This window comes from Coregonus clupeaformis, chromosome 17 (genome assembly GCF_020615455.1).
Source record: "Coregonus clupeaformis isolate EN_2021a chromosome 17, ASM2061545v1, whole genome shotgun sequence".
Taxonomy (NCBI): domain Eukaryota; kingdom Metazoa; phylum Chordata; class Actinopteri; order Salmoniformes; family Salmonidae; genus Coregonus; species Coregonus clupeaformis.
In genome coordinates, this window is record NC_059208.1 from 73,033,984 (window position 1) to 73,051,907 (window position 17,924).

The 17,924-nt window shown below is 45.2% G+C and overlaps 1 protein-coding gene across 23 annotated transcripts in view; it reads left to right on the top strand.

The window, feature by feature from the left end:
* LOC121532940 (receptor-type tyrosine-protein phosphatase S) overlaps positions 1–17,924 on the top strand; it is a 225,496-nt gene that overhangs the window by 163,866 nt on the left and 43,706 nt on the right. For 10 of the 23 annotated variants that reach the window (XM_045226526.1, XM_045226525.1, XM_045226528.1 and 7 more), the window contains 9 exons: positions 1,120–1,237; positions 9,509–10,102; positions 11,151–11,245; positions 11,594–11,844; positions 12,559–12,646; positions 13,781–13,993; positions 14,300–14,466; positions 15,434–15,448; positions 15,733–15,848. In XM_045226526.1, coding sequence (XP_045082461.1) covers positions 1,120–1,237; positions 9,509–10,102; positions 11,151–11,245; positions 11,594–11,844; positions 12,559–12,646; positions 13,781–13,993; positions 14,300–14,466; positions 15,434–15,448; positions 15,733–15,848 — 1,657 coding nt within the window. The remainder of the gene's footprint in view (positions 1–1,119; positions 1,238–9,508; positions 10,103–11,150; positions 11,246–11,593; positions 11,845–12,558; positions 12,647–13,780; positions 13,994–14,299; positions 14,467–15,433; positions 15,449–15,732; positions 15,849–17,924) is intronic. The other 13 variants (XM_045226527.1, XM_045226529.1, XM_045226538.1 and 10 more) reach the window with 4 other exon arrangements.

Sequence of the window (17,924 nt, forward strand, 5' to 3'; positions counted from 1 at the left end):
TTAGGGTGCTTTATCAGTAATGCCCTAACACTATATATTATGAACAGGCTCTCTCAAGTTAGCATAGCCTATCCGGTGCGACCCATCTCAAGTATTGATGTCCTAGAGAGAGTAAAGGCAGAATTGCTAATGCTAATTAGCTGAGCGGAAGATGAGACGGTGGCTGATGCAATATCTGGGTGCTGCTTCTCCCTGTGCCTGGACTGCTTAATGCTACTTCGTGCTACTGTTTGTTGTCGTGGTGTGCGTCGTGTCGTGTTGTGTTATGATGTGATAGTGTGTTTTGTGTTGCGATTTTGCTGTTTTTTCTTTTACTTTGCCGGTTCCCCGCCTAGATTGAGTGTGAAATCTCATTCTTTCATCCGTTAATCAATGGTCTCATTGTTTAGACAGTTATTTTTAAGTCAATCTTAACATGAATGATACAATGTATCATCAGAGTCTTGAAATCTAAAATGGCTGCCTCATCATCATACCTCCTCAAACTCACCCGATTGGCCCTTGTGTTTATCAACAATTAATTTCTGACATAATTTGAGTCTTAACGTTTGGCCCCATTCCCCAGTTTCATAAACACTTGCATGATATATATGATATGGCCGCCGCCGTCTTTGGTGTGAAAACAGTACATATGTCCTCTCTTTACCGCCGCTGACCTCTCCATCTCCCAGCTGACCAGTCTAAAAACATCCTGCATTCATTTATCTAGCCAAGCCCCTCTACTGAAAGATTCATCAGCATTGATCGAAGATTCCGCTCTCAAGAGAACCAGAGACAATAATGGCTGAAGGAAAACTGCATGCGCCAGCGTGCATATTCTTTTTTATTGTGAGCGTAACTTGGCTAATGCCTCAGATAATGTATATCCATTTTCCCCCTCCTTTTCATATGCATCTTGTAGCTTTAGGGAGTAATATAATGTTTAGGGAGCGGTAGGATTAGCAGGATTCAACCTGCAAACAAAATGGAGGACAGAAAGCATTCTATCCACCTTAGAGGTCAAAAGCAGCAGAACACGATAAAATAGTAAGAGAAGGTGGTTGGCTGCGGAGGTGGTGATGGTCATATGTTTTGACCGGTGTTCTGATATATTGTTTGTCTACTTCCTCTTTCCTACAGGAAATGGTCATCGGAGGGCTCCAGCCGGACACCACCTACTCCATCACAGTAGCTGCGTACACCACTAAGGGAGATGGAGCACGCAGCAAACCCAAACTGGTGGTTACCAAAGGAGCAGGTCAGTCTTTCATACAGTTTATATTATCAGTCTATATAGTACCACAATTGTGCCGTCTGGTTTGCTTAATATAAGGAATGTGAAATGATTTATACTTTTACTTTACCTTTTGATACTTAAGTATATTTTTGCAATTACATTTACTTTTGAAACATAAGTATATTTAAAACCAAATAATTTTAGACTTTTACTCAAGTTGTATTCTACCAGGTGACTTTTACTTTAGTCATTTTCTATTAAGTTATCTTTACTTTTACTCAAGTATGACAATTGGGTACTTTTTCCACCATTGCTCATGACACATATTACAATGCATTAGTACTGCATCATAATTAATTGCACCTGTAGGCTTTAAGTTACCTTGCCTATATAGGAAAGAAAATTACCATTCAAATATTTATCGATGAAACGGTTGTGGGCTTAAATAGACACATTTTGAAAGACAGAGACAATCCTATTTGATTTTGTTGTTGTGTTGCTGCTGGAGAGGCAGTTGGGTCATTTCGAATTGGATAGGGCCCTGAAGATAATCTGTAAATGTTCAGCAAACTATCCACAGACTGAATGGTGGATGATTGGAGATAGGAGTTTTGGCAGATTTGGTTATTCCATTGCCCAGGGCTTGTGGATTCATGCTGGATACCACACTCAGTCTTCAGAGTCTCTCTCTCTCTTTCTTTCTCTTTCTGAGGCTACACTTTTCCTTATTTTCCTCTCTCTTAAACACCAGTGGCAAGGCCAGGTTAACCAGGGCACTTAAGCCTCTTTAGAACCCAGAAGGCTCAGCTACTGTGAACACAGTCTAAACCTGCAAGACTGGAGAGCTGTGAAAGCCCTCTTTGAGCAAATATGGGGCCGTCAGGGCTGAGATATGAGGCTCCTTTGTGTATGCATTCACGCCAGTCCGCTTCGGGGCCTTCAATATACACACACTCGAAAGCAGACACACACCCACACACCCTCTCACACAAACACACATACGCCTCCTATGACAGGTCCTGATCTTGACAGGTGTGCCTATCGCAGGTGTCAGGTAGTGTGACGGGCTGCAAAGGGCGTTGGTACTGTCACTCCTCTCCTCCCTCCCTTGTCATTCTGCGCTGACTGATCACTCACTCCATCCATCCATGCCTCAAAGCCATCCCGCTTTCCCTTTTTATTACTGAAGCGCAGAAAAAGGGCTTACGCGGCCCAAAATAAATAAATAAGCGTGAGGCAGAACAAAAAGAAAAGAAGAGAAGCCTCAGCCCCTTCGGAGGTAGAAGAGGCTTCCTATTCCTCTTTCATGTGACAGTGGAGCTATCAGCTCGGCCATGGGGCTCAGTCAAATCGTGGTCCAGACGGTTTTCATGGTTTTCCCAGTCCCATTTCAGGGAGACATTGTGCTGTCAGACAAGTTAAGCCCCTGCCTTGTACTTTGATAAAGCAAAGGCACAGATGGGAGGGAGGGCCCTTGCAAGTGTTTACACCAGGGTTTCCCTAACTCGGTCCTTGGGACCCCAAGGGGTGCACGTTTTGGTTTTTGCCCTAGCACTACACAGCTGATTCAAATAATCAATTAATCATCAAGCTTTGATAAGTTTAATCAGCTGTGTGGTGTTAGGGCAAAAACCAAAGTGGACAGAGTTTGGGAAACGCTGGTTTACACACATACACACACACTGGTGCATATTAAGTGTGTAACGCAAATGCATGTGAAAAGAGTGAGTGCACACACACACACACACACACACACACACACACAAAGAGACTGTTTTTAATGTTTCAGAAGGGCAACCAGACTCTTAAGACAGCAAAATAAAGAAATGCCAAGTTGTTGAAAGTAGGGCTATGTCAAACTCTTAATTCTTGGTTCAATAGATAATGCCTAAAACTCCATCAATACAAACATTGTGAAAATCGAGGATAGAATAATTTAATCTAACTCAAAGTGGTTAGTCGATCAAGTCAAGATCAATTACTTTTCATGTAACAGCCAGCTACTTTTGTAGGTGTTGAAGTCGAGGTTTGACGCAGTCTTCATGCATTAGTTTAGCCTGACGACTCACTGAATTGTTCCGCTGCTCTCTTTAGTCTGAGACTCCATCATTGAAGTCATTTGTGGTGACGAGGGGCACGAGGGGCATTGCACAAAACAAAGTCATCAGCGATTGGATCGTCTCTAACCAATCAGAGTATCAAAGCCAATGACGAATGTTCAAACCACCGCTTTACCCACGTGTGTTCCGGCTCTGGCCCAACCCATCAGATTCTGGACCAATCAGACTGCCCGAATGTGTTCGCATTCGTTGAAGGGTCGGGGAGGTACTCAGACCCAGACTCATTGTGGAGAAGAAACTAACGTTCGTGGGCGTGGCAGAGCAAGGAGTCTTGGTAGCCAGGTAAACATTAGTTTGCTTCCGTTGTGTTCATTTACCAAGTAATAACAGCTAGATTCATAGAACTTGGTGGTGTGTGACGTCACCTTGCCTATTTGAATCGCCTTCGGGCTCTAAGACCTTCATGGTTGATGTGAGTTGAATTACTTTGAAAGAAAGGGCCAGACATTTACATACAACTGAAAATTAATGGTTATGTGCAATATGCAAAAAAAGCCAGCAATTACATACAACAGAGCTTAGAATACTCCAGTCCCTGGCTATTCAGAACAGTTAAGGGACAGTTTTACTGGTAAGGGGTGCTGGTCCAACTCAAGGTGTCATAAAAAAAATGCTCACTCTCCTTGCCTGTTTCATTAGGGCTACACTATGATCAGAGCCGGCTGCAGACAATGATCAGCTAGGGGAAATCTGATTTTCAACATTTAAATGCCATATTTATAATTATATAAAATATATGCAACACATTTTCCACCAACAGGTTTTAGTGCCAATGCACCACAAAACCAATTTACAAAGCATACCGAATTCGGGCGCTTCAATATCATGGTTTGCGTTTTCAACACCACAATAAATAGACTACAGTACCAGTCAAAAGTTTGGACACACCTATTAATTCAATGGTGTTTCATTATTAATAAAGAAAAACCCTTGAATGAGTAGGTGTGTCCAAACTTTTGACTGGTACTGTATGTCAATCTCAACAAACAGAAAATACAATTCCTCCCTACCCCCTGGCATTCCTCCTCCTCCAAACATGGCGAGTTGAGTTGATGCCAAAGAGCTCGATTTTGGTCTCATCTGACCACAACACATTCACCCAGTTCTCCTCTGAATTATTCAGATGTTCATTGGCAAACTTCAGACGGGCCTGTATATGTGCTTTCTTGAGCAGGGGGACCTTGCGGGCACTGCAGGATTTCAGTCCTTCACGGCGTAGTGTGTTACCAATTGTTTTCTTGGTGACTATGGTCCCAGCTGCCTTGAGATCATTGACAAGATCCTCCCGTGTAGTTCTGGGCTGATTCCTCACCGTTCTCATGATCATTGCAACTCCACGAGGTGAGATCTTGCATGGAGCCCCAGGCCGAGGGAGATTGACAGTTATTTTGTGTTTCTTCCATTTGCGAATAATCGCACCAACTGTTTTCACCTTCTCACCAAGCTGCTTGGTGATGGTCTTGTAGCCCATTCCAGCCTTGTGTAGGTCTACAATCTTGTCCCTGACATCCTTGGAGAGCTCTTTGGTCTTGGCCATGGTGGAGAGTTTGGAATCTGATTGATTGATTGCTTCTGTGGACAGGTGTCTTTTATACAGGTAACAAACTGAGATTAGTAGCACTCCATTTAAGAGTGTGCTCCTAATCTCAGCTCGTTACCTGTATAAAAGACACCTGGGAGCCAGAAATCTTTCTGATTGAGATGGGGTCAAATACTTATTTCCCTCATTCAAATGCAAATCAATTTATAAAATTTTTGACATGCGTTTTTCTGGATTTTTTTGTTGTTATTCTGTCTCTCACTGTTCAAATAAACCTACCATTAAAATTATAGACTGATAATTTCTTTGTCAGTGGGCAAACGTACAAAATCAGCAGGGGATCAAATACTTTTTTCCCTCACTGTATATACACACAGTACAAATATTTTTTTATGTGACCGGGATTGCACAATAAAGTCAGAGACTTATTTCCATTGTGGTCCCCATTTTTTACATACAGGGAAATACATATACAATTACATAGATACACATTACAGAGATACAGGCAAATAAAAGTTTATCCTGCACACATTAGCCAGCTTTTGACATTATTTTAAAAGTGGTTATGGTTGGTATGGCTTTGAGTTGCTGTGGTAGTTTGTTCCAGTCAACAGCACCGGTATATAAAAATGTGTTCTTACCAAGATAGACTCTTATATTTAAAACAGTGAATATTAGAGTCTCTGGCTTTGATATAATGCTGGTGGACATCTCTAACAAATGAAAAATAGTTGGATAGGTACCTGGGGGCTGAGTCCATGATAATTCTCTGGACCAGACCAAGTTGAATTAATACTTCAATTTTTTCTACTGATAGCCAGCCTAGCTGCTTAAAATGCTCAACGTCCAAATGAGTATGAGGGGGGAGTTAAGTACGATTCTTACAAGCTTGTTTTGGCTGGTCTGTAGCTTATTCTTTAGATGTTTGGGGCTGCTGGTGAACCATGATGTGCAGGCATAATCAAAGTGACACTGGACTAGCACACTTGCCAGAGTCTTTAGGGTGTCTACAGTAGAGCACAAGCAAGCAGAACTTTTGCTAGGTTTAAACAAATTATATAGTAAAACCTGCAAAAGAGCGAATGTAAACCAGGGAAAAAACTCACTACCTTCCAATGTACCCAATAACCCTTCCTCAAAACAAAACATCAAGTTAGACAAACCTCCCCTATTTTGGACCCCAGTACATTTTGAACTGTCCCTAACTATTCATAACAGTAAAATAAAGAATACTATAATATATCCATAGTACACTTTTAAATAATATACTGTATACAGAAGGACATTACTCTGTTCTATTAAGTCCATTAACATTCCAGGCCACCAAATGCCATTTCTCCTCCCGCTCTAATAGTCAGAATCTCTCATTAGTCCTCATCCCTCCATCTTCCCCCTCCTCCTCTTCATCCTCCCATCCCATCTCCATTCTCCCGTGAGGTGAGCAGATTGCATGTTGGCGCTATAACGCTGAGCCGAGCGGAGTGTTTATTTTAAACCCGGGATGCCTGGACAGGCCCCGGAATACACTGGGAAGAAACCGTCTGGATGCCACTAGCCCTCACAGACCCCCTGGCTATTCCTTCTCCTAATTGGCTACTTAGCACAACGTGAGTGCTGATTGCACCAAACCGAAGCTTGTAGCACTGCATATGTATGGCTTTCCTTCAACTATCTTGATTTCTTCTGTCTTCTCTGTCTTAAAAATAGATGTTAAGTTAATGTAGTGATTCTCGTCAACTGTCGCTGGTGGGCCACTGACATACCCACTTAGTGGTGCATTCTAGTAGCCTAATGGGTTCTTAAATGAACGTTTGTGAAATTTCAACATTGTTTGAGCAGAACCTTTACATTTTTGGGGTCAGTGTCAAGCATAGTGAAAAACGAAGAGAGGAAAATTAAAATGGGAGGGCTTACGGAAGGGATTATGGAAGACCTTTGCTGTCAAAACAGCTGCATCTCTCAGTATGGCGAGGCAATTTTTCATCACCACAGCTAAATTAGGTATATGTGGGGAGGCATTTTCAATTATGTTTGCCCTCCAACGCTGGTCAGCTCGTGCTACCTTTGACACCTGATATCAATTGGATGTGAAAATGCAGCGGAGCACTTTTGGAGTGCCTTAACCAGTGCCCCGCAGGCCTGTACAGTAGGGTGAGGAGGGCCCACGACCCCTGATATATCTCTCTGGAAGTTGTAGCTGCAGGTTAACCACTAAGATGGCTGAAGGTAATTTTTCTACTCTCACTTGGCACATGCACGCACACACACATACACACACACACACTTACACACACACTTATACACACACACGTATTACTTGTCTTTAGGGGGGATTACAGAGCAATAGAGAGAGTGTGTTGTCTGTGTGTGTGCGCGTGCTCATGTGTGTTTGACTACTGTGTGTGTGTGTGTGTGTGTGTGTGTGTGTGTGTGTGTGTGTGTGTGTGTGTGTGTGTGTGTGCGCGCGCGCGCGCGGTCGTGTGTGTGAGAGGAGAGGAAATGAGTAGGAAACCCAATCCACTACTCAATCAAGACGACTGTGTGTCAACAGCGGCCATTAAAGCCAGCCCTGATGGGAAACGTGCCTCCAGCTCCACTGGGAGGGATTGAGGGAGGCCAAGTGGAGAGGAATGGAGTGATGGAAGGAGAGGGAGAGGTGGAGAGAGGGGGGTAATCAAGGTGTCTGCGACCCCCCATGCCTCCCTCGTTGTACCCTCTTTGCGGCAGATTGCTCCCAGTCCCCTGTCACCCCCCTCCTCCTCTTCCTCCCTCCATCCTCCAGTTTTCCTTTAGCATCATTTACAGTAGTGCCTAGCCTACCCTGTAAACACACACACACCTCAGGCCCATTATCTCAGGTGTTCTCATTGGGTCTTTCTAAGCAGTGAATGTGAGGGGAGGGAGAGTCAAGTTTAAACAAGACAGGCTGGTTGCAGGGCTGAAGTTATAGTTTGTTAGCGGGGAGTAATAGACGCATTCGTCTCGCCACTGTTTGGAGGCTGCTGCGTTTCCATTACTGCTCCAACTCAATTTGCCCCTGCCCAGAACAGGCCCATTAACAAGAAGGAACAAAGTGTATGGGTATATGAGGAAGTGGGGTAGATGTGAGTGTCAATTGGTGCGGGAGCCTGTGTGCTATACAGTGGCTAAGAGTGTGTGTACAAGAGTGCACACATACAGTAAATGAGTCAGAAGAAATCCACACACACAAACAGAAATTGTTCCAGCCAGTGAGAATGAGGGAGGGAGCGATGGCTCCAGACACATTTTTGTCTTCTCCAGATTGGGCCGTGGGCAAGAGGCCAAATTGCCCTGTGTGCAGCAGGGATGAGGTAAGGGCAGGAACTGTCTGCTGAGTTGGGCTAAATCACGAGGCACGGCGCATACACAACACACTCACACACATAAGCATGTACGCATGTAAAGTACTTGCATTGCAGAGTAGCCTAACACACATGTACACAAATTGAACTTTTGCGCAATACGTGTGTGTGTTGGAGCTTGTGTGTGTTTGTTTATGATTGAGCCTGTGTAGTGTGGTAGTATTTCGGGGATAGAATTTTGGTAAGGTTTTTTGGAGTCAGGTGTATAAAGTGAAAGAACACATCTTTTGCCTCATATATTTTCATAGACAACATTAGATGACTAGTCTGGTGTGGGATCGCTGTGCTAAGACGGGACTGGAGTGCAATTTCACAGCACTCATCTCACACTAAGCACGGCTCACTTCTGAGACAAAGCCTCCGTGTCGACACTGGCTCTATCACACTGATGGGACCTCTAACTAACGGAGAGAAACACAGAGAGGAGAGCCATCCACAACCCCGAATCTGGGTCACTGAAGTAGAATGTCTAGACTACTGCATCATCCAGTCTGTAGCTCATCCAGTCTAAAGCCTCATATCTAGAGTTGATTATCAAGTATCTTTTTCACTGAAACTTGCAGAATACTTTTTTGTAAGAGAGTCACATCACAGTTAGCCTGGGTGCCAGTCTGTTTCTGCTTTCTGGCCAACTCCTTATGGAATTGTCATGCCAAGGCTTGACAATGACAATGGAGTTGGCAAAGCACAAACAGGTCTGGGACAAGGCTACATCACAGTCACTTTGTGTGCCAATTCCAATTTGTACATACGTCAATGCTGAATATAAATTTGTGAGTAGGAGAAATGGCTCATTGTTTATGCTGAGAGGACCTTTGAAGCTGGAATTGAATTTCACGTGATTATCGGAATTGACTGAGATAGAGGACTGTAGGTCTACTGGCCCAACATTACGTCATTGAAAGTGTAAAGTAGTCCCAGACAAAATTGGTTTTAGTGGTCTGTTTATACTGACTTCGTTCTTGCATAACCTTTCGTCCAAGTCTACTGAAAGAAAATGTTTTTTGCCCCACTAAAAGCACATTCCACTCGATAATGAAGAAAACTAGTTTATCACATACAAAACATACACCTTTGTCCTCCCGAGCAGCCTTAATGTTGTCCACAATGTTATAGCACAGTCTATTATTAGTTATTGACGTACCTAGATGTACAAACCACACACCATTCTCACTCTTCAAAACACACCTTGTTTGACCTCCTAGAGTAAAATATAAATGGATAAAATTTTGTTTGTTTTCCTCAACAGTGCCTGGGCCGCCCTATCTGTCAGTGGCTCACGATTCGGAGACGTCGGCCGTGGTGCGCTGGGACGCACCTGATGTTATGATACCTGGAATGGAGCTGCAGGGTTACCGGCTTCAGTTTGGCCGTAAGGACGTGTCCCCCCTGGCTACTCTGGAGTTCACCCCCCAGGAGAGGCAGTACACAGTGGCCAGCGTCCACCGCGGTGCCACCTACCTTTTCAAAGTCCAAGCTAAGAGCCGAGGGGGCTTCGGGGAGGAGGCTACGGCCGAACTGCAGGTGCCCGAACACATACCCCAAGGGTACCCTCAAATCAGCGAGAGCTCCAACGTGACCTGCTGCTCTGTAGAATTGGCATGGTCGCCCCCAGTGCTGGCAGAGCGCAACGGGGACATCACGGAGTACACGCTGGCGTACCAGGAGACGGGCGTGGGGGGCGCACCCCGGGAACTCAGCCTGCCCGCCATCCAGTCCAGCTACGTGCTCAACAGCCTCAAACCCAACTCGGCGTACGACGTGAAAATACGCGCGCACACGAGTGTAGGTCCAGGGCCCTACAGCCCGCCGATCCAGTATCGGACTGTGGCGTTTCAGACAGGTATGGCTTGCCTGTTTCTCTCCCAACCCGGGGGGAAAAACAAAAAAAACAAAAGCAACAAGCAACAACACAAAAATGAAAACAACTTCCCCCCCTCCAACCACCTTCACTTCTTCTCCACGACAAAAAAATCCTAGAACCTTAAAAAGTTTGCGGGGGACACTCACTTCACTAACCCAAAGGTAAAACCAGTCAGTAAGTTACAGTCAGTTTGAAAAAGAGGAGGAGCCGCGGCGTTCCAAGGTAAGTGCCGGTTGGTCAGACACCTTGCGGTCTCCTTTCAGCCCTTTGCAGACATGCACACTCACACAGTTAATGCAGCCTCACACACACACCCCCAGTTTGCAAAGAGACTAAACAAAGGTAGGAACTCAGTGTTTCAGTCAAGAGTTCGTTTCCGTCCATTTCGGTTAGCAAGCGCAAGACTTCGGTTCCTTATTTCCTTTGGTTTTCAGTTTGTTTTGAGTCCCCCTCTCCTACTCTGCTCCTCCCCCCCCCTCCCCCCTCCCACTATGGGAAGGTTTGTGGCATGGGATCCCCCCGATGCACTGCTAACGACTGTCGGCATGCTGTGTTTGGGTCTGTCTTTGTGCCCGACAGGCAGCACATCGTGAGCAGTGCCAACCCAGGCTCAGAGCGCCAGAACCACAAGGGTCAACGACTCCTGGTTTTCACTGGGATGGGAGTGGGCAAAGGGGGATAGTGACTAGTAGAAAGATGTGGCGGTCGGAGAGGGGTTGGCACTGCCCGGGTGGCCAGCCAGCGGGCACATCTGTGCTTGTCCATGAGTCTCCCGTGCTGTGTGTCTAACTAATAGCATTGCCCCCTTCACAGCCTATCACAGCACAGCTCACCGCCCGCTCACTACTCCAACCCAGAGGACCCCAGCTGGGAAAATGACAACAAAAATGACCTACTCTTCATTTTTTTCTCTTTGACACTCTCTCACTCTCTCCTTTCCTCCTTCCCCAACTCTCCAAACTAAACACAACCTCTCTGTTTTTGTTTTGTTCGTTTTTCTTTATTTTTCTGTTCTCCCTCACGACAGATGTCCCGAAGAACTTCACAGTGAAGTGGGTCACCAAGACAACGGTGTTGCTAACGTGGAAGTTTGCCGAGAGGCGGTTCCCATTCCGGTGCACGGTGAGAGAACGATAAACAGACAGACAAATCGACACACGCACACATGCACATCTACAGGACTCTATTAATTAATTTGTGACTAATTATGCCACTGACTGCAATTTTGATTTAAGTCAAAGTTCAAACTATGCAATCTTGCAGAGACCAAATTATATTATATCTATAGACAGCCAGGCATACACATGCCATCTTGGAACTATTCCCAAAGAATATCTCCTACAGACTAATTTTACATTGTGCATGCTTTTACCCAGCGGTTTTACCCGGAGCTGAGACAGACCTTTCCTAATGTGTATTTTTTGTTCGTCTCCGTTTGTTTGTCAATCTGTCCATCTGCCCCCTGTCCAGATTGAGTACAACCGTCAGAAGATGGACGTGGACGCCCGGCTGACCAAGGCGCTAGTCACCAGCCTGCGGCCCAACACCACCTATGAGTTCCGGGTCACGTGTCAGGAGAACACAGAGGGTGGACCTCGCCACCGCGTGGTCGCTAGGACCGCACCGCCCATCCTGGTCAAAAAGCCCAAGCTGGACCTCTACTCGGAGCCGGACAACATTCTGACCATGGGCTTCGCCCCTGTGGAAAGCAAGGACATCAAGTGAGAGAAATGGACATATAGGTTTCTGTCTGTGGGTTATGGGTTTGTCTGATGGGGTTAATTCTTTCATCGCTCTTTCTTTCGTTGGTTTATCCTCCTTTCTTTCTATCTTTCTTTCTTTTTTTCTTTCTTTTGTTGGTTCGTCCCTCTTTCTTTCTGTCCTCTCTTTTTCTCTCTCTCTCAAACTCCCACACTCTTCCACATAGCACACATTACACCTTATTTTCTTGCCATCTCTGTTGCCAACCTTCTGTCTTGCTCTCTCATTTCTGCTCTCACTCCGGTGTTCCATTATTCGCTCTCTCTCACATTCCTTTACCTCTGACTTACTATCTCTTTCTTTCTTTCTTTCTTTCTTTCTTTCTTTCTTTCTTTCTTTCTTTCTTTCTTTCTTTCTTTCTTTCTTTCTTTCTTTCTTTCTCTCTCTCTCTCTCTCTCTCTCTCTCTCTCTCTCTCTCTCTCTCTCTCTCTCTCTCTCTCTCTCTCTCTCTCTCTCTCTCTCTCTCTCTCTCTCTCTCTCTCTCTCTCTCTCTCTCTCTCTCTCTCTCTCTCTCTCTCTCTCTCTCTGTCTCTCTCTCACACACACACACACACACACACACACACTTTCAGACTAAACCCAACCTAGCCCATTAGTCCCTGTAGTGTAAGTTAGTGTTTTGTCTCTCTGAGGATGTTGTATGTTGATGGTAGTGATGTCTGTGTGCCTCGCAGGAATTTCTATGTGGTGGTGGTACCGCTAAAGAAGGGCTCAGGGACAGTCCGACATCTCAAGAACCCAGACGAGATGGACTTGGAAGAGGTAAGAACCGAGGACTAACGCACATTCCAGCATTGCTCAAACTCAACAATGGAATTGTGTTTCAACCACAGTGGTCTTCCCAGGTGACTCAACTTCTTTTCATAACTAAAAACTTTAACCATATGTACCATACCTGAATAAAAATGCTGTGAATCTGCACACAAGGTTATTGTCACAAAGGGGATTGTGACATATACAAAGGTCACAACATTTCTATAAAACGTCACATTGCGCCCTCGCATGTGTTTCTGTCTAAGTGTGCCATATGCCATGGAGATGTTAATAGCAACGTCGGATGGGTACTGTAGTTTTCCCCAGGTGTGGTCCCTCTCTCCCGCCATCCATCCATCCTGCCTGGAGAGAAGTGAATTACATCCCTGCTCCCACCCTTCCTCGGTTGCTAGGGGTGACCTTGAGCTGTGATCAGCGCATGGCCGCGGGAAGATGTTTTGGGTTGGGGGTTGGGATCTTCCCGCGGCTTTGGATCAGCGGCAAGCTATTGAATTTGGGATTACCCATATTCCACCTCTTCAGCAGACTCCTTCATTTTCTGTTGTAAATGAATGGAGTGGCCTGGTCCGTCAGGGCACCATGCCAACAAGCACCCTATTGACTTTGGGGCCAGAGTGTACGGAGGGAATCGACCTGCAAAACCCCATTTAGGAAGTTTGCAGCGGACATTTAGATTTTTACACCAACTATCTCCATTGAACAGGTGGTTATACGTTCTCCTCTTCACACACTGACTGATCAGATAGATGGATGGATTGACCAATAGGAATGATAAACTGATGAGTAGACAGGTAGGTGGATGGATAGATACAGACAGACAGACAGATGGACAGAGAGATAGACAGACGGACAAATATAGGTACTTTTGATGGATACAGTGGGTCTGCCAACTCTTTCCCTTTTTAACGTTTTAAGGGAGCATGCGTTAACATTCTCAGTCAACTTTTTCAAATAGAGATGAACTAATTAATATCTAGAGAGATGGATAGACAGATACATTTGACAGACAGACATTCAGACGGACAAACCAACAAACCAAGATAAAACTCCACAAAGAACTCACACCTCCTCAACCCCCTCCATCCCTCATTCACCTCACCACTCTCTCCCTGTCTCCTTCAGCTGCTGAGGGACATCACCCCGAAACATCGCACCAGGCGCCAGCTGAGCCAGGCGGATGGCAAGAAGCCCTACATCACGGCCTGCTTCAAGCAGCTCCCCACCACCTTCACCCTGGGCACAGAGCACCGCCACAGCAGCTGTGAGAACAAACCTCTGGAGCCCGGGCAGGAGTACGTCTTCTTCCTGCTGGCCGAGCTCAACACCACCGCCGGGGTGAGGACTGGAGATGGAGATGAGAGGCGCATGCAGATACACGTGCACATGCACACTCAGACACATGCACGCTTGCATACTCATACATACACACACACACACATTGACAAGATATCCATATACAGTATAGAGATAACTGGTCATATCAGATGTGTGAGTGAGTTAATGAAAGGTGTGTTTATATGTTATGCATAGGTACACTACTTCTCAGTTTAATTCCATTGAGCCCTTGTCTATATTTTATATCTGTCTATTTGTTTGCAGTTAATTGTATTGAGCCCTATGTCTATCTCTCTCTCTCTGTAGAAAATGTTTGCGGCCAGTCCATACACGGACTCAGTGGTGACCCCAGAGATGGAGGTGGATCCTCTGCCCATGGAGACGGGTGGGGATGGCCTCATCTGGGTGGTGGGGCCCGTGCTGGCTGTGGTCTTCATCATCTGCATCGTCATCGCCATCCTCCTCTACAAGAAGTGAGTTACGTAGGGGATTCTGGGGGATGTAGGCTACAGGGGATTCTGAGGGATGGCGTTTGTTCTGTATGTTGGGGGGACGGTTTTATGGGGGGGTGACTTTCTTTCAAAATCTAACAAATGTATGAGAATTGCAGTATGAGAATTGTTAATGAAAGGAAGGTTGGGAAGGAAGGGAGAAAAAAAGGAGGGACTGGGGGAAAATAATACGTAGAAGAGTTAGAGAAAGAGCTAATGCTCTGTGTTAATTGAAACCAGAAAAATATAAATGATGAAATCTTTACTTGAAGGGGAGATATCTAAAGCCTAGTTTTAATTTCAAAGTAACTGAAATCTAAAGTATTTACTTGTGTTTTGGGGCTGGAGCAAGCAAGCAGTTAAAGTACTGGATCTGATTCTGTTTTAACAGTTGTAGGCAACACACTGTCTAAGAGACCACAAGGCCCAGTAGTATACTGTAACTGTGTTCAGTCATGTATGTAGAATAAGCAGGCCAAAGTTGGAGTAGGAGAAACAGGGCCTAACTTTCAGATGCTCCCTGACAGTTAGTCTGACCTTGGCTTATACCTCTGCATGCTGGTGGTTAGGGAGAGTAACGTCTCTCCTTGGATCTCTCTCTCTCCTCTCTCTCCTGCTTTCCCTCTCTCTCCTTGGTGGCTAGTGTTTCTACCTGCCCTTGGTCCTGACATCCCCCCCTCCCTCACCAAGACACACACACAGTCATAAACACACACACACACACACACACACACATACTCACACACACTCACGGTAACACACACACACGAAGCAGACCGGCTCCTCCAAATGCTGATGAGCTTTATCTAGCTAGCACTGCGAGGCGGCAGCCCCTGTGAATTTTAAAATGCTCTCTATTGATTTCTCTCTTCTCCCCCCTCTCTCTCCTTGTGTTGTGTTTTTCCCCTCTTTATATATTTATTTGAAACTCCATTGCTTTCTCTGGAAGCAGCAAACCTGACAGGTAAGGCTTAGCCGTACTTTATTGCTGTGTGTTTTTTCGGCAAGAAAATAACCTGTCTCAGCGTAAAATATGTTTTTAATTAGTCGGGGGCGAAAAACTGTGAGGGAAAGAGAAGCTGGCTCACTAGATATGCCTCTCGAACTTGTTTCATGGAGGGTTATTTCGACATTCAGCGCTAAAGCTGTTGTAGCAGCACAGAGAGCTTCTTGTTTGTGTGGAGGGTGGACATTTTATTTTGTTGGGTCTTGACGGTGTGCGTCTTTGTTTTCCTTCCCCCTCCAAAGCCGCAAACGAAAGGAGTCAGAGCCCAGAACAAAATGTCTGCTGAACAACGCAGAGATCACACCCCACCATCCCACAGACCCCGTGGAAATGAGACGCATCAACTTCCAGACCCCAGGTATGGTGTGGGGACATGCAAACACCCACCACTTACCCCAACACATGTACATACTTTTTTGGGAAAATGCACGCTTATGCCCTCGTACACAAACAATCAAAACACCCCTCACACATTGACATACAGTTTACACATGGAACATAAAGGCATACACACTCTCACCAGTTTATGCGAACATGTTCATGCATACACCCAAGTGATCTCACACAATTATCATGTGAAAAAAACTGTGTATGGCTAAATGTCATTGTGGATTTCAGACTTTTCAGACCCATCAGCTCAATGAAACCATATAGGAAATGTTTTGAACGTAGACCAATGCTGTGTTTTGTGCTGATCCTTCATTTGTGTTTCTCCATCTACCCATACATACTACGACAAACCAACCATTCACAATAACCATAAGTACCTGTATCTCCGGATAATTATAAAGATTCAAGTTTGGTTTTTGTAATATAGCATCTTTCTCAAAACTTCGTCCTGTACTTTTAGTCCACTTTTCTGCCCTTCTGCCGACATCACTGTCCTCAAGTACTCTGTTGTTTATCATCTTGGCTGGTAAAGCCCTCTCTGTTAAAAGACAAGAACACTTGATCCTGCTCTTATTTTCTACAGCTTCTCCGTCTAAAGCCTTGGCTGACATTTCCCTGTGGCTTCTGCCTTGTTGTCTGTCTACACCCTGTGACCTTGTCACACATTCCTCCATCCTTGTCTTTTTTCCTTACTCCCTCGTTTCCTCTATTAATCTATCGCTCCCCCTCTCCTTGTCTATCAGTCTTCCGTCGACCAATCTTCAGTCCATCAAAAGGCTCATATTTCAAAGGACCTAATCTCCTGTGCTGCATGGTGAACCCAAGATTTGGTGCAGGCAGCCTATACTTGGAACCCCCACCCTATTTGTACATTGGAGGACATAGCGAATATCATTGGACTCCCAACACAAACACAAACACAGACACACACACACACACACAGGTTCCAGTAGCCTGAACCCTTCTCCTTTATCACACACTCTGTTGTAGGGCTCATACTCTTAGCACCGGCCCTGTAATGGCAGAGAAAATGAGCATAATGGCCTTTGGTCGTATTTGTCTGTTTTCCTTCCAGTACATTCCCTCCTCCGCGTCCCTCCTCTCCTCCTCCTCCACCACTCCTTGAAGAATAATGAAAAACCTTATTACAGTGTCTCTCTCTATCACACACACACACATTCTAGGTATTATTAAGTGAGTCCTCTTCTCCTTTTGCCCATTACTGTCGTTCCATTGAATTCAATGTCATTATCTCTTTACTCTGAGAAGTTAATTTAAACAGACATTTTAGTGCAATTAAGCTGGGTGGGGAACACTTTCAAACATCCCTATTAGCTAATAGTGGCCATTGTTCAAACGAGCGTATTCTAATACACTTGGAGGGCCCTCCAGTCCAACCCAATGGAGCATATGTCACCAAGCCCATGCCTGCGCAATGGCCCCAGCCTTGGGTTAGCATGAAATATGTTTTAGATTATATTTCAGATGCTAAACTAGACTATAGTCTAGGCATGTGTGTTTGCGTGTGTTCGTGCGGCTCTGGCCTCCCTGGAACGTCCCATGATTCCGCAAGGGCAGCGCTGGCGCCCTCTCGTCATTATCTTTAGGTTTGTGCTCCGGGTCTGTCTCTAGACTCGCCTGGCTAATGAAGCACAACTTAGTTGATATCTGTCATCTCCCCCCTCCAAACCCACTCCAACCCGTCTATAGCTATTAGTTATCTCTCTCTCTCTCTTTTCTTTTCCTCTTTTTGTGCCTCCTACAGCTATTAACCTCTCTCTTGGTCTCTTCCTATCTCTTTCTCCATTCTTTCCCAAATGTTTCCCTCTTTTCATATTTTTGTGTCTCCTATCATCTGTCTGCAGTTTCTGGTTCCTTTCTTTCTGTGCTCTCTCTCTCTCTCTCTCTCTCTCTCTCTCTCTCTCTCTCTCTCTCTCTCTCTCTCTCTCTCGCTCTCTCTTTCTTACTCTCCCACACTCTCCGAGGGCCACTTTCCATTCAAATATGTTTTATTGAACACACACAAGAATGGTGTATAGGTATG